This window comes from Podarcis muralis, chromosome 1 (assembly GCF_964188315.1).
Source record: "Podarcis muralis chromosome 1, rPodMur119.hap1.1, whole genome shotgun sequence".
NCBI classification, from domain to species: domain Eukaryota; kingdom Metazoa; phylum Chordata; class Lepidosauria; order Squamata; family Lacertidae; genus Podarcis; species Podarcis muralis.
The window spans coordinates 113749576-113767151 of record NC_135655.1 but is presented as its reverse complement, the minus strand read 5'-3'; the positions used below and the strand labels follow the sequence as shown (position 1 = coordinate 113767151).

The following is a 17576-nucleotide window of genomic DNA, read 5'->3' as shown; positions in this document are numbered from 1 at the left end:
TCAGTACTGTCTGTTTCTTGAAGAACAGCAATACATTTACAAAGCAGTACACACAACATTCACCTTGCTTCTTACACATCTCACGATTCCAGCACTTGTCAATACAAAGTGAAGCTTGCTGCCTAGTTTGTCTCGGTGGTAATACCCCATCTATCTTCTAACAGCCACCTCCAGCAATCCTTCGGTTGCTTCCACATACTTGTGTTTTAACCAAATGTCACAGCACTAGTGGGTAAGTGACTGACATGCTGATTCAGAGCACCAATCAATCATAAATCACACTTTCAGGCAGAGAAAGCAAGGCAGTTCCTGTAGCAATCGTCACTGGGTGAGGGGTGGGGGCGGGGAGTTTGTTGCAGTCACTGTTCTAAACAGTGATGATAGCTCAAAACACCATAAGGAGGAGTGAGAAAAAGCACTCTCTGTCTTGGGTGCTGTTATTTCTGTTACCATTGCTCCTAGCAGCAATGAAGGGGGGGGGGGAGGGAGAGCATTTAGGGACTTGGTAACAGAGGAAAGGTTGCATGCCATTTCTCTGTGCCACCCACCTAACCTACTAGTGAGATTTAACAGTCAAACCAAAGTCTCCAATCAGAGCACAGGGACAAGCCATTTTGGTGAACCAGAGTAAATCTCAAGGGAATGTCTGGAGAATGCTCTGAGTGTTATCTTGGTGTCTGGTGTGAGAAGCAAACAACTCAGCTTGGCCTGGTTGGCTGGCTTGAGCTCCTGACTAAGTTAGTGACTTGGTACCCCCAAGGTCTTCGTGCAGGCTGGGTGAGAGAAAGAGCAGAAGGATTTGGGAACACAAAACTGGAGGAGAAAGAAGCAGACAAACATGTGTGCCAGTCTCTGAAGATCTGCCTGCTTTAAGATTAAGATGCTGGGACTTAACTGAGAATGATTTATGAAATATATTTTATTATATGCACATTTAGACTTAACGTGCCCAACATGTTAAGAGAGAATGACAGCAGTCTGAATGTGCACTTAAAATACCACAAAGTCAGCTTCTCACCATGTGTGCAAAGGCACAACACGAACACGTACTTGCAATCGTGAATGTAAGCAAGCCCCTGCCCCTTTCCCTTTCATGAAGTCTTGTTCCTACTTGCCCAAGCATGACTATATCATTAGGAGAATGCGTTTCTGCCTTATTTACTGGCTACAGGGAGCCATCTATGGGTATAAGCTCTCCAAGTTAGGACGACTACTGCTATTTATACACTGGTGTTTATGTCGCCTAAGGGTCTCCCTAGAGTATTCAGAATCTTGTTAAGAGCGGCAATAAGCATATGAGACCAGACAGAAGCACAGGCCAATAGAATAAGCCAGCAGAGGCCAACCACTTTGATCAGCAATGAGTCATATCCTATCAAATGAAGTATACCAAGGGGGGGGGGTTGTTTGTTTTAGAGGCAGGTGATTTTCCACCCTTGTCAAATTTTCAAGTGAGGAATTAGTAAACTGCACTGTACAAAATTCAAGGTTACGAAACGGTCACTCTGGGCATATCTGTACTACAAACGTATACTGGTCTTATGGCAGTTCCACTGCCATGGCTTCCTTAAAGACTATGGAAACTGAAATTTGGTAATGGTGCTGATAATTCTTAGCCAGATGCCCTCCTAGTCCATTACTGTTGCCAGGATTCTCTGGGAAGAGGGAGCCACTCTTAAACAACTATGTGTCAGTGGTGTAGTTATACTCATCCTGATATAATTCAAATGTTAAGATGAAGATATAATAATGAAAATACTTCTTTTAAAAATAGAAAATGTGATCAAAAAAGATACACTGTGTTACATAAGGAACCAAAGGGGGTGCGGGGCAAGGAAGGGGGGAATTATTACTCATCTTCAAGATGTGACAGAGACACATTTCCCCCCCCCCCCAAAAAAACACAGAGAATATAAAAAAAGAACTCCAGGGGTCACGGGAGGACTCAAATGCCTAATAGGTGATTTTTGCATCCACAGTAGGAGCTGATTTCGCCAACCCCTAGGTATGACTCTACAGCTGGGAGAAAAGTTGCAGATTGTTTGGCAGCTATGTGATGAAGCAGTGGCAAATTGCCAACTGGTGGCTTTTTCTGTTTGAAGCAGGAAAGACCAGTGGCAGGGGAAACACTGGCTGCTACTGCTCAAAAATACCCTACCGATCTCCACACACACCCCCCCCCCAAATGAGGGAAGCATTGACTGCTGCTTCCTGCAGGTGCAAGGAATACCACAGGACAGCAACACACATCAGTTTCATATTCGTCCCTGAAGTTTCTCTCAATAAATCATAAACAGAGGGCTGCATTGGGCACCACTGCCCAAACTCGCTCCATTTATCTTCAGGCAGCAATGCCCAATAGGACACTCATCCTCTCACTCACAGCCTTCATGGAGGAACATAGGAGTCAACTCCTTGGGGCCGTGGGGTCTTCGGCCTCCCCAGATAAAATATTTGAGCCCTCCCCCCCCCAAGTTGATGGGCATTGCCATTCAAATGGTGTGTGTGCACCACATGATGCGATCGATTATGTGGAGCAGAGCTAACCTGCGCTGCCCCCCCCCCAATATTTTGTTCAAGTTGGCATCCCTGTGGGGGGAAAGCAGCAGAACTAGAAACTAAATTCTTTGGCAAGGGCAGCCAAAAATGTGTGACCCCTGTACAAAGGGAAACATTTTACTCTGTTGTTGTATCTTGCAAGAGAATTTGCAGAGTAGTAACCTAACAGTATTCAACAGTTATTTATCAAGAGGAATATTTATCAGCTAAAAGAAATCATCTTAACAGCAATACATTAGAGCTGAAATCTGAAACACCACTTACTGGAGACTCAATGTCTTCGAGCAGCAATACCGAGCAGCGGTCACACTTTAGTAGAGTTTGGGCTCGGTGCATAATCTTCTTCACAATTTTCTCTAGGTCTGTCTGTTCTTCAAATAGATCATTAACCACCTCCAGCAAGGCCTACATACATGGGAGGGACAGCTATTACAATTCGAATAAATTATTGGACAATTTCCCCCAAACAAGAGTTCTAAAAGTACTAAAAGTTCTAAAAGTTACTGTATAACTTACTGACTTTGTAATATGGGCTTACTCCTTCTAAATTAAATTTAGGTGCCCAAAACAGCAACGGGCAAATGTCCCTGTAAAAGATCACAGAAATCAGTGTTTTCGTTTTCTTGTTTTCTCAATGGGACCAGATAAAAGGCCACTTCAGCGTTTCATGTATACCTTTATCTATACCAATTAATGGAATTGATTGCATTAGGACTCTATTTGTAGCGTCCTTCCTCCCAGACTTTCCTCAGACACACAGGTTCTTTTTGCCAAGATCTATCCCTAGCCTTACATGCCAAACTACTTGATGTGTAAAGTTGCAATAAAGTTGTGTCCTGTTGCTCTCCTGAATATGTGCCAGATCCCTAACCCCTGGCCTCCCGATTTCCTCACAAATGTCACCGACAAGATTCAGGAGGGGGGGAGGGGGGAATCAAAGACTCCCACTGAAATGTCAAAAATAATGAATTTTTTTTCTACAGTAGTCAAGTCGTACAGAACACAAGAAAGCTCTTTGCAATGCTTGTGCATTGTGCTCTCGTGAGTTGCACACTGTAACATCCTGGTAAAGCTTTTAGTGGTCAGCATTTAGCTCAAAAAAATGTTGGCATCATAATGTCAGCGGAAAGGAATTACTTTAGAATTACTACTAGTAGATAAAAAATTCAGGTAAAAACATCCGTAGCTGCAAGACACCCTTTGAATATGAAGCTAAAACTATGAAGAACAGGAAGACAGGAAATATATTTATGTACACTGCAATTCTAAGCATGTTTACTCACAGAAGTTCCACTGTGTTTATTCCTATGAAAGAGCACGTAAGATTGTAGCTTTACTCATACAATATATTCTTCGCTCTTGAGCAGCAGAACAAAATAATGCAACCAATGCCAAAATACATACACTGATTAACAAAGTGATGTGTATTAAATGTATGTGTATTTTCAACAAAGTGTCAATGCTTTCGTTAGAAATAATGGTGATTTATCTTCAGTCACCTGACCTTTTATCATGTGATCCTGCAGAGATAGCATATGAAGTAAAAGTTAGTAGCAGTGGCCCAAATTGCAATTTTTCACTTACTCTGCTTCTATCATACTCCTTCCTTGAAGCAGCAAACAGCTGAGCATTAGATATGGCAATCCCACAAAATGGAAGATACATCTCCATTACCTGGAGCAAAAAGGAATTATCAGCTATTAGAAGTTGTAATTGTAATTAGAAGTGCACCTTCAATCTAGTTCTCAGAGAGGCTGGTATGCCTGTCCACTTCACACTGTAGGACTTACATGGTGAAAAACACTTCCCTTTCTCTCGACACACAAAATTAGGTCTTGGGGATAAGAACAGTCCAGAAACAAAATGGCTGCCTCAAACTTGTCACTGTGTGGTTGAGAGTTGGGTGGGCTTGTTTTAGAGCTGCACTTCAGACAACAAATATGGCCACCAAAATGATTTGATCTTGCCTTATTTCTAAAGTTTAAGAGCTGGCCGCTTTTGAGGAAGAACAATAAGAGCAGGGTTCCGGCTGTTGCCACCATTCTTAAGTGTGCCCCATATAAGGAAACATACATGGCTCAGTGGGAGAGCCTATGATTTGCATGCAGAAGGTCCCTGACACCTCCAAGAAAAGATTCCCTGCATGAAAGCTTGGAGAGCTGCTGTCAGTCACTACAGACTACATTGGGCTAAATGGACCAATGGTCTGATTCAGCATAAGGCAGCTTCCTATGCTCTTATTCCCAGAGGTACTCTGGGAAACAATACCCTCATGTCCTGATTGTGGGCTTCCCAGAGGCATTTGACTGGCTCCTGTGGTAACAGGATTTTGGACTAGATAGGCCTTTGGTCTGATTTGGGGGGGGAGGTCCTCTAATATTATTGTGCTACATTTTTAGGTTCCCAATACCGCCCCATTAAAAAATTCCCCAACATATGGATACCGGCACCTCATGGAGAAATGTTCTAGCCTTGTCTTCTACATGATGAGCTATTCTGTGTGTGTGTGAAGAGATAATATGGGAGGCACCATCCAAATAGCGTTGTTTTTAACAAAGCTTTTCTGAGATGAAGAGCTGCCATGGCCCATGGCTAGGCTTGTATATGTAAAATTTACCTTGTCACCAAAAAACATGCAACTTTAAAGCCATTACATACATTACACATACCTTACATTATTGTCCCCCTGGCCCTCCAAAAACAACCATCTGCAATAAAATGATTGCCTTTCCAAATGGGTGTACTTTTGATGAAGAACACACATGCTTGTGATACATTTCAGATGTACAGTATCGCTCTGTAGAAAATGGTGGATTCAATTTTTAGTGCTGAGTTGAACAAGACTGGTGATTTATAAAGAACCTTAGGGATCAGATTTCAGCCAGTGCCCATGTTTTAACCTTTGCTCCTCCATTGGCCAAAGGATGGTTCAAAATAAAATGTTATTCAACAAATAAATTCTTATCTTGCAATTCTGCCATGACACATAATACTAGCAATACTAGATTACAGGTTCTTCAATACTTTATCAAGAGAAAGAACTTCAGCTAAAGAATAAAAACTGTTCAACACTGTCCAGTACTTGATCCTTTTCACCTCAAAATATTCCTCTTCTTCTGCATGATTCTTTTTTATTCTAACCTCATGGCTATTAAAATAAATGAATAGGTTGAGAGTGGACTATTAAATCTAAATCCATATCCTTATAATTTAGCTAATATGAGACACGCTTCACAAAAGGAAAATACTACAATTCTACAATTCTTTCTTTTGCAGGAAGATTTGTTTTTACTTCCTTTAAAAGCTATTTCAACAAAGATCTCACGCATTCAAACATCTTTCTTTTAAATTGGCCACCTCCTTTTATTTATGGAAGAAATGTGTTCCTTAGTATTAACAAACATAATAAATACAAATTCATTTACTTTTTCTACTTTATGAAATACAGATGAATTCAAATACTTCAACTAAGAGATTAAGATGTTTTGTAGGTCACGTAGAGTTCTTGGTTAGTGATGGTGCAGTAATAACTTTAACGATAATGATTATTATAATAGTAATAATTTTAAACAGCAAGCATTCAAGCACAACACATTATATATGGCATCTATTACATCAGCATAAGTGTACAAAAGGCAAATGAGAAAACTTGAACTCTTTTAAAAAGCTAGAAACTCCCCAATTGCCACAGGTTCCACCTCTGCAATTTGTAGATAGATCATTTGAAGACCATGTTTTGAAATAGGTAGCACCAGTGACTGTTATTAAATAATAATTATAACAGCTAAAAACTCTAAAAGCAAAAAATAATACTACAAAAATACAATTAATATTTTCTAAAAAGAAATCATTTGTAAATTTAATTCATTCTGGGTTTTAAACTGTCCAAACATGCATGTGCCCACGTTCATATAAACAGTGCAGAATGCTTTACTGAGCACATGAATCCACAGGCTAAGAATCAATCGCAATATGGTTAGGTGTGAACACTCAACCAACTCACATTACGCTTTGGGCATCTGTGCACAGTGTGTCTGGCAACCCTTACAATCAAGGCCTCTGATCAAATAAGAGCATGACAGAAGTTTGTCCTTCGCAAACATATTTCTCAGGGGAGACCCCTATTTTTATTCAAAAAATAATCCACTGCTGGTGGTTAAAGCTGTATCCTATGAGCCCTAAATCAGGCTTTACTGGTTTTGTATCAAGAGCAACATATGGCTGCATTTTTTATGTATTCTGTTTTCATAAGGTTTCCCAATTCATTGCCTCTTACCTACTACAATATACCGTTCCATGTCCCTCATTCAAATCTCAGACACAAATTTACTGGATGCCCTTTGGCAAGCCACATAGGGAAGATGATGCTATCCTAACATACAGATTGTCTTTAGGATGCTCAGATTATCCCCGCCCACCCTGCCATATAAGGCTGAATCACTGAAGGGTCACATTGCAGATATATTAGTCTTGATTCAATGCGCAGAAGGAGCACTTAGTACTTCTTTGGTACTCACACAAGTACTCTGCAACATCTGTTAGCACTTGAGCTAGCACCAAAATATCCTGTGGCACCAGTGGGGATGGGATGCCATTTATGGGGAAAGTACTTTTGATGGGTATCCTGAACCACAGCATCACAGAAATGCAGAGTTGGAAGGGGTCCCAAGGGTCATCTAGCCCAAGTCCCTGCAATGCATAAATCTCAACTAAAGACTCCCTGACAGATGGCCATCCAACCTCTGCTTAAAAACATCCAATGAAGGAGAGCCCACCACCTTCTGAGGGAGTCCGTTTCGCTGTCGAACAGCTTTTACTTCCAGAAAGTTCTTCCTGATTTTTAGTCGGAATCTCCTTTCTTGTCACTCGAAGCCATTGCTTCGGGTCCTACCCCCTGGAGCAAGAGAAAACAAGCTTGCTTCATCTTCCATGGGACAGCTCTTTAGATATTTGAAGATTGCAGGCCATCAAATCTCATCTCAGTCTCCTCTTTCCTAGGCTCCTCGCCTCCAGTCTTCAGTGACCTCACCTGTTCTTCACGATTTCTCCAAGATTATAGACAGAGGCTCTGAGATTACATCCGCAAGCTCCTTTAGTACCCTTGGGTGCAGCTCATCAGACCCTGGAGATAAAGTAGCTAGGTGTTCCCTTACCACCTCTTCTATCTTGGGCTGCAGTTCCCTCCCTGCAGGTTGGGCGCTGCTTTACTTTTGGGTGAAGACAGAGGCAATGTAGGTGTTGAGGAGTTCCACCTTCCCTCTGTCACCAAGTAGCATTTCTCCATCTTCCATTTCCCATACAGGCCCTTCTCAAATCTCAAATGATCTGTAAGCTCCTTATGCAGCCACACCGGTTTGTTTAGATGCCTCCCGCTTGTTTTTCTTGTCTGCATTTGCGCCTTCAATATTTCACCTTTAAGAAACTCCCATCCATCTTGTACTCCCTTCACTTTTCAGTATTTCTGACCATAGGATCTCACCCAGTAGTTCCTTAAGCTTTTTAAAAAATATATATATAAAAAAATCAGCCTTCTCAAAGTCCAGAGTGCATATCTGACTAAACTCAGCTTTCCCTTGCCTCTATCATGAAACCCAAAAGGGCATCATCACTTCCTCCCAAGCTTCCTAGTACTTCCACTTCATCGATTTGTTGCTAGTGACATCCTGTTTCGTCCTAATACAAAGCTCTGGGATGAAGTTAGCCTGAATTTAGGGGCTGTGAAACATTAGGGCTATTGGCAATGCTTCGCTCCTTCCTGAACAACTGGGCAGGAAGTGTATTTACAACAGCTTCAAATGACTTTATTTGTCTTCCTTCCCTTTCTTCAGGGTGATTTGGCGAAACGTTCGGAGAAAAACAACAACACAGAACAAATGGCTCAGTGAACATTCTGTGAGAACAACATTATGAGCAATGTTAGCAGCTTACATCCTGCAAAATGTAGAAACAGGGCTCTGCTTAGCAGGGTGCCAGTACTGAAGCTACCAAATGAACTGCTTGATAACTTGCGTATTAATGCTGAGCATCATTTCCCACCTCACATGAATGCATACGACATACATACAAACCATGTGAAATGTGAAATGTATGTCCTGGTCATATTTCAAAAGGTCTACTCTACATAGCTGTACACTGGAATTGTTCAGACATTGCTATAGTTAAGTCATTTTAGATTTTAGACTTAATGCTCTTGCAGGAGCATTGCCACCTTCTGCCCCCACTTTTGATGGTAGTGCATATTACTTGCATTGGTAGGGGCTTGGAATACGGTAGTTTACCCATCCAACTCTATAGACTTATATGTTTCTACTTCAAAATGTGCTTTGCCACACCTACTACAGTTGCAGGACCTCTTCCCCATTCTTCTGAGTGACACCCTGGAAGTCTGCCCCCAAAGCCCTCCCCAGAAGGCACCATGGTACTCGTGCATGTTTTGCCTCAAATGTAGCTTTTTGGTGCAGTATTACTACCGCAAGTGCCCAATGCCTGCAAATGCAAACAAAACATCTGCCAAAGAAAGGGCAAACCAATCTATTTCTATGTCCATATTCTTGAAGAACTGCAACCTGCTTTTCACAAATGTCTGCTATTGCACACCAAAATAATAACAGGCTGACTTCTACACAATCTGGATAAATCGCAGGTTCTTTATAAGGTCTGGAAAGAGTCTTCAGAATGCAGCTGTACATAACATGGGATTATACAAGCGGGAGCCTTGAAAAACAGCTCCGTCACAAAAAGCATGTGTTTGTCCAGACCTTATTACAAGCTGGTTACTTATGGGATTCCACTTCTGTGCCACCCACACATTCAAAGAATGTTGGAAAAATGCTGGAAGGAAAAGAGCATGAATACAGATATGCAAAACTAACACACTAGAGTGTTTGGTATACAAAATGCTCAGGGCCGTCTTAACCGTTGGTGCTAGGGTAGCATGGCACCCAGGCGCTGGGCTCTCAGGGGCCCCAGGCTGAGAGTCTGGGGCTGAGCGCTAGAGTCTGGGGAAGAGCCGCCAACAGCCAAGCGGAGCAGAGCCCATCGGAACGCTGCAGGCTCTTCCCCAGACTCCAACGCTCGTCCCTGAACTCGCAGCAAGCTGCCCACAGAACAGTCCACGGGGCTCAGACAGGCTCTGCTCCACTCGGCTGTCAGCGCTTGCCCCAGCTGCATGGCAGCTGTTTTGGCACCACGCCCGGAGCGCCGTGTAACGTTGTGGGTGCTGCACGACGCATCCTGTTGCATGCGCCGAGCTGCGGGTTCCTTTGCTGGCTTTTCCGCTGTTGGCGCACTCTCCCAGTGCATTCAACCAGAACATTGTGAGAGTAAACAAAATTTGGGGTGGTATACCAGCATTGATTTCTTTCCTGCCATTTTCATGGGTTCATCAGGGGAAGCAGAAACATGCAGGTGTGGAAAGTGTGAGGAAGCAGCCATGTTGCCTGTGATCACTGGTGTGAAAGAAATTCAGTGCAACATGCCAGTAAAAGCCACTGGTCCATAACACAACAGGTACGCGGGTGGCGCTGTGGGTTAAACCACAGAGCCTGATCAGAAGGTTGCGGTTCGAATCCCCGCAACGGGGTGAACTCCCGTTGCTCGGTCCCTGCTCCTGCCCACCTAGCAGTTCGAAAGCACGTCAAAGTGCAAGTAGATAAATAGGTACCGCTCTGGCGGGAAGGTAAACGGCGTTTCCATGCGCTGCTCTGGTTCGCCAGAAGTGGCTTAGTCATGCTGGCCACATGACCCGGAAGCTGTACGCCAGCTCCCTTGGCCAATAAAGCGAGATGAGCGCCGCAACCCCAGAGTCAGTCATGACTGGACCTAATGGTCAGGGGTCCCTTTACCTTTACCTTACTGCGGTGTGAAAGGAACATTAGAAAACGAGACAGAAGAATCATCATTGTAACCAGGAAATCCCCATGTCCCACAGTATTCCCCATGTCTGAATGCACTCTAAAGGAAGTTTGTATTTTGCAGGGCATTCAACTATTCATTTACTAGAAAATAAGGTCCCACAACTTTCAAATTTCCTTATTTTGTACTGTCTCTACGTTCTGGACAAACTCATTAGCTATGGCAATCAGGAGCCAAACCAAAGCAGTGTCAGGAGCAAAAAGTTATTTCTGCGACCAAGAAGAAAACAACTGTGTACCAAAATGGTTTATCCTATCAAGCCACAGATTTGAGTTTCCCAAATAAAATTAGTTTCATTAAGCCTAGCGCCTCCAGCTTATTTTGCCATGACCTAAAAGTTATATAAAAGGAAGCAAAAGAAAAACAGCTCATACCTAACTTGAGCAAATACACTTTATTAAATTTAACATGTTAAGGTCACTCGGGCGACAAATTCATGTATTATCACAAGCAGCGAGGGCAGCTTTACGGTTTTATTATAAAGTCCTTCTAGATGTCCATAGAATTTGTAGCCCGAAGAAAGTAAATAATGACTTCAGTGTCTTCTACTAACTGAAGGGACAGAAAATGTTTCTCTCCCTAGAGCAGGATTGGCAAATCTTTTTCAGGTCAAGAACCACATTTGCTCATGGGCAACCTTCCATACCAGTGGTGGGCTGAGTTAAAGGAAAAAAAAGTAGACCAAGCAACAGAGGTAATCCATAACTTTGTAAAGTAGGCTGCATTCAAATAGAGGAAGCGTGTGGCTGTAGAGTCCGATATGGGAGAAACGTGTTTTATTTCAGGTTTTGCAGATTATGGGTCTGGTTTTGCTGTTACAGGTACACCATGGCGTTTCTTCTCTCTGCATTCCTCCCAGCGGTCATTCTTTCTCTGGCCACTGCTGTGGATGCACAACCTGACTGTCTACCTCCAAGCATTTGCGATCATCTGCAAGGGATTCCCATATGGCTGGGTTAATGATGCCAGCCTTCAGGTCACGTTTGAAGGATGGATATTTTACAGGACGGATAATTCTCCACATCTGGGCTGATGCACAATGCTTCATCGTTGTTGCCCAGTGAACAACCCAAGCAAACTGAAGCCCTTCAGTATGATTAAATGAGTTTCAGTTATAGATACGGGGTTATTGAATGGAATAATATCCTCAGTGGTACAATGGGCACAGTTCATTGAAAGTTCAATGGAGATACTGTTAAATGGAATCAGTTGGCCTTTCAGGTTAATGTATGTAGGGCTAGATACTAGACTATAACTTGTATTTTCTGCTATGGTCTATGGAGTAATGCAACAAACACTGTTCTGTTCTATTCCGTAACTTGTTATTGGGATAGGGGATAATCAGGTGAAGTGAGAACAAGTGGAATTCTGCAGCAGTGAAGTATAAAAAATGCTGATGCTATAATGACTGACATCCACTTGATGGCACTATAGACATAGGATTTCTGTTTATAAAGGGTTGATGACTCTTCCACAAGGTAGCAAGATTTGCAGTTAGAATTGTTGGGGAGCAAAACATTTCAAAAACTGTGTCAAAACTGACTCAATGTCTGGGTCAGTAGAAATATTTCACTACTTGTGAGAAAGCTGTACAGAATTCAGTGTCTTCTTTTTGAAAGTTGCAGAACAGAAGTTGTTACACCCGCCCCCCCAAGAAAAACAATAAAAACGAGAGTTTAATCAATCAAAACATGAAACTTTTGCAGTCATGAAGTATTAGGTGCTTATTACTCTTATTTTATTATTCATTTGTTTGACGTTTATATTCCTCCCCCCCTTCCTCCAAGGAGCTTAGAATTGCATGTATGTGAAGCGTGGGGGTCGCTTAGGGAATAATTTCACAGTAATCCTGTGAAGTAAGTAGCTCTGAGGAATAGGAATTTGCGCAAACACATCTGGATTTTGCACACCCACGCCAACCACTCTGGTCTAGTCACTATAAGACACTGGTCCCAATTACTAATTTCATAGAAGGAAAACAAACTGATTCACCAAATGCTAATTCACATGGAAGCCCCTAATATATGCACAAATAGTGCTGCACGCATTTAAACAGAAGCAGTTTATCCCCAAGTACATTCCTCCGAGCGGATTTTTTAAAAAATCCATTTATTCCAATGGGCCTAATCTGAGCATGACTAACAGAAGATATTCAGCCATTATGTTGATGTGCTCTTTACCTCTCAAAGAATGCCAAGAGAAAACATAAAACAAATCAACACAAAATATCAGATAAAGCAATCTAACAAAATATAGCATAAAACGAAATATAAAACATCATCCATGGAGTGGTCTCAAGTTCACAAAAGCTTATGGCACACTGAAACTTGCTAGTCTTCAAGGCATGGGATAGCCAACCTTTATGGGCACAAGGATGTGTTTGAAAATCGAAGAAATATCATGGGCAGCTCTGAACATCATTTGTGATTCTTATTTTTATCTGTAAGCTACCTTGATTCCCACCAGGGGAAAAAGCGCCGTATATATAAATATATACTAATAATACTAATACTAATACTGTAACCTTATGAGGCTTTGCCCTCGGGCGGGAAAAATATTGCGCCCGGGAAAGGGAAGTGGGAGTCAACAGACACTCAAGGAATAGTTTCGGAGAAAAAGCTTTTATTTCTACCATCCATGAACTGGTAGAAGGAGCAAGTGTGATAACTCACAAAAAGCATGCACGAGTTCACAGTCATGTGCACAAACATATACACCCCTTCCAGTTCCCTCCCCCTTTCTCCTCCTTCTTCCAGAGTCCTGCCCCATGAGTTCCTCTGAGCATGAACAGAAAGCTGTCTTGGGACTATTGTGGACTCTTGGCACCCTTCCCAGGAAAGGGGAATGAGAAGCGGTTCAGCATGTCCAAAGATGTTGCAACAAGAATGAGATAAGATTCGTTTCTCAGGCCTGCTTTGAACAGAGCCTATTCATTAGCTTTTAAAAGTAACATTTTGCCTTTTGCCACAGCATCTTGTGAGAAAAGCAGAGACAAGCAGAGAAAAGCTGTTTTGGATTTTTAGAAGACAAAAGGAATTTTGGACAGTTTTGAGGCCTGGGGTGATTACAGACAGGATTTTGGTATCCTGTCCCTTCAATGCTACTACTACTACTACTACTACTACTACTACTACTACTACTAATAATAATAATAATAATAATAATAAAGTGGTGGTGCTCAGAATCTCTCCCAAAACAGGCAAAAATCCTGTCCCCAAACAAATAACACAAAAGAAAACAAAAGTGGGCACTACCCTCAGAAATGAGAACAGAAAACAGACAGCTCTCCCAATCAACAAAAATGCCAAAAAACTGATTCAAAAATAAAAATTGGAAGGGGCACAAGCCCCATGGCACCATAACTGGGAATCCCAGCTTAAAGGTACCACAAGCCTTCCTGTTTTTGCTTCAAGAAACATGTCTATACATCTGGAAATTAATAAATGAGCGTTATAATTATTGTCCCATAAATGTCAGGTGACTATTCCTCTCCTCCCTCCCATCAACCTCAGGATAACCTCCCTATTTGGGTTCCTGCTATTTCCAATGTGGCGTGTGTGCATTTCATTTGGTCTAGCTTTAGCAGAGACTGATGCTGGCGGCAGTCCGCCTGCAAGCTTGTAGAGTGAATTATATTAATGGGGAAACAGCCTCTCTCGTCTCTCACCCCCGCCCCCAAGCAAAACATCCCAAAAGCTCACTGAGCAGTTAATGCAGCTCCATGCCTCCTGCAATGCAGACATGAGCCTGGAAGGTGCAACTGAGCTTTTTAAGATCCTTTCAGCTTTTGCCGTAGAAAAAAAAGGAACCAGGGAGGAGAGGAATCCGCATAGAAAAGTGGTTCCTCTGGGTTCACTTACTTAGTTTTACAATTCATGCTGCTCTGCAGTGACAGTAACTGGAAGCAAAAATGATCAGGTACCACCAGCATTATGCGCTGATTAAATCAGCGGTGAGGATGGACAGAGCCCTCTCCTATAGCTATAATGTTAACTCGCTTGCTGTAGCTCCAGCAAAGCAGAGATGTGCTGAGCTACAAGAGTGTGTAATCCGATTGTTCCAGCCAACTAGGCACGGCAGCTGATATTCACTAACTTTCATTATCAGCAGAAACAGACAACAATAAAAACTCAACAGAGCACAAATTTCCGTTGTCTATATAAACTAGGAAACATAAGGGAAATACCAGAAGCGAACGTTAAAATATCTGTTTGTACAACTAAGACCCAAAATCCTGCAGTCCTCCTATTGCTTAATCACATTTTAATCGGTCCAAAAGGACGTGTACTGCTATATGCAGTAATTAGAATACCGTTTCTAACATTTACTGAGCTTCCAGTTTTTCATGGTTTTAATATCCAGTAAACTCCTCTGAGTATTGTATGGAAAACCACCCCATAACATTTAAGGCACATCAGAATTAAAGAAATGCAAACATTCCAGAGAACTGAATAGGCATTAAGGTACACTAATGGAGATCTAAGAACATTTACATGGTTCTTTTAGGCAGGCAAAAGACAGCAAAAAAACAACAAGAACAAAGTTCGTATTTGAGGCGTTCACACCAACTACAAATTAAGAGTGAATTAAAATGCCAACCTACAAAGTAAAATCAGGAAAAATGTTACACTGAAGGTGCATATAGCATGCTCCGCATGGGGAAGAATGAAAATGAATGTTCATAGAGAAAGAAGCAATTGAAGGCTTAATTTCATTTCTAGGTGAATTTTATAGCAGAACAGCCTTCAAAATTGTGAGAATAGCGTCACTGTTTCCAATTCAGAACCATTTTCTTGGATGCCAGGAATGAACCTCATCCTTCCATCCATACTGAAAAGAGGAAAGCTTCTCTCTGTGAGAAAGTGTAATGGTTTCTGATGTAAATGAAACTACCCCCATCCACCCACCCATTGACAGGGTGCTGATGGAAGGGGGGCACGGTCCTGTATATATTTGTGGCCCTGTCTATTTTTCTGGGTTGTTTTTTTTTCCCAAATGTGGCAGCTATTTTGGGTTGTGCAGACATTCAAGGCAGACATTCTGTGACTGGCACCCATATGCCCTTCTCAAAATTCCAGATGTTCCCACTGGTCCAAAAAGGTTGCTGAGCCCAAAGAATATAATAATGCCATCATGCTGAGCAAATTACATGAGACAGTGTGAAATTTATGGAAGTATCACTTATAATTTGAATTCCAAAACCGTATTTTTGTGAGATTTCCAGTGATAGGCTGGGTTCACAGATAAATGGAGCAGCTTCTCTGAACCCTTCACAAGAACATGATGGGTCCCTGTTGCTGCTTATAAGAAATGATTAATTTAAAATTTGACAGATTTAGGCAAATATGCATCAATAATGTGCTTTTCATTATTATGCACCAAGGCAATTTATTTACATTACAGTGCATAACAAGCACAAGCACTTGACTTAATCTATGCAAACACAATTTAGAAATCCACTCTTATTCAATTGTAAAATGAAAATCCTTTTAACTTGTTGCTTAAGAGATTCCACTGTGATGATCGTTACTCTGTTGTCATTGTTTATCATGTCCTCTAAGTAGATGCAGCTGTTAAGCATTCAGGACAAAATTACTGTGATGAACTATCATGGAGGTGCACGTCTGACCAGACATTTTGATACTCTGTGTGATGTCTGCTTTTAAAAACCAACTCTACTTGAAAATACCCAACAGTATTTATTGTTCAAGGGTAATTTATCCACTTCTCTCCAGTGTCACCTCTATGGACATATTTATATAGTAAGCTATACTAATCCTTGTGTGATGAATTATGTGTTTTCTTGATTACAGCCTTCACAGCTACAAGTTTTTTCTAGAAAGAGGATGTCTCAATACAAACCAATTTCCTCTCTGTACTTATGCTACCTGAGATGGTGATGTCTTGAGAAAACAAATACATGTGTCTTGCCGCAAGGAATTCCTCAGAATGCTGTCAGCATAATAAATACCCCATAAGTGTATTATTGTGACAGTGGGTCATAATTCTCCATATAGTGGCAGATTCTGGAGCAGGAATATGTGCCATTGCTAATATGTCCCCATGAACCACTTCCACCTTAACTCTACACTAGTAAAACTGAGCACTAAAATGTTTGTTTCTGTCGTTACATAGCAGTCATGTCCCACAACAGCCCTGGGCGCCAGCTCTGTCCTTTCATCTTCTGTGAGGAAACACTTCCTTCCTCACATTTATTTGAGAAATCGGGACAAAAACCTCATGCCAGTCCCATCATCTATCAAACTGGTGCCCATTGGTGGTGGCCCCAAAGTCTGGAATGGTTATCAAGTTCAATGTAACAGATCCAGAATACAGGCCATTTAAAATAAGCTGTCAATACAGTGGTGCCTCGCAAGACGAAAAGAATCCGTTCCGCGATTCTCTTCGTCTAGCGGTTTTTTCGTCTTGCGAAGCAACCCCATTAGCGGCTAAGCGGATTAGCGCTATTAGCGGTTTAGCGGCTATTAAAGGATTAGCGGCTAAGCTGCTAAAAGGCTATTAACGGCTTAGAAAAAGGGGGGAAGCGGGGGGGGGGGAATGGCGAGACTCGCAAGACATTTTCGTCTTCCGAAGCAAGCCCATAGGGAAATTTGTCTTGCGAAGCGCCTCCGAAACGGAAAACCCTTTCGTCTAGAGGGTTTTCCGTCTTGCGAGGCATTCGTCTTGCGGGGCACCACTGTACTTTTCTCTTCTGCGAAGTTGTTTACGACATGGAATTATTATATATCAGCTCCCATGTAAAGTGTGGGAGTGGCAGAATTTTCTGCAGCATGTGACAAGACAGTCCATGATGCCAATCTCCCAGGTGGTGAACTGCAGGTAAGTGTGTATAGGAATGCAACGCAATATGTTGCATTATACAGTACTAGCTCACTGTTTTAATCTGTCCCTGTTATACCTTAATTGTTATTGCTGTGATTGTACTGGTAATTCATTTTTCTTTTAACTAGCTTTCTCTGATATTTCCTCTTTTTTAAAAGTATAAATGTTTCAAATAAATAAGTAAAACATTACTGATCCTACCACTCTCAGCCATGCTATGGAGAGTTTGTTCGCAAGCACTTTCTCTATATCATACGGAT

At 41.9% G+C, this 17576-nt stretch overlaps 1 protein-coding gene across 5 annotated transcripts in view; it reads right to left on the bottom strand.

Annotated features, from left to right (window-relative positions):
* Nucleotides 1–17576, bottom strand: part of PDE11A (phosphodiesterase 11A) — a 152437-nt gene that overhangs the window by 94040 nt on the left and 40821 nt on the right. For all 5 annotated transcript variants that reach the window (XM_077916644.1, XM_077916640.1, XM_077916653.1 and 2 more), the window contains exons 3-4: nucleotides 4144–4233; nucleotides 2824–2964 (exon numbers count right to left, since the gene is read on the bottom strand). In XM_077916644.1, coding sequence (XP_077772770.1) covers nucleotides 2824–2964; nucleotides 4144–4233 — 231 coding nt within the window. The remainder of the gene's footprint in view (nucleotides 1–2823; nucleotides 2965–4143; nucleotides 4234–17576) is intronic.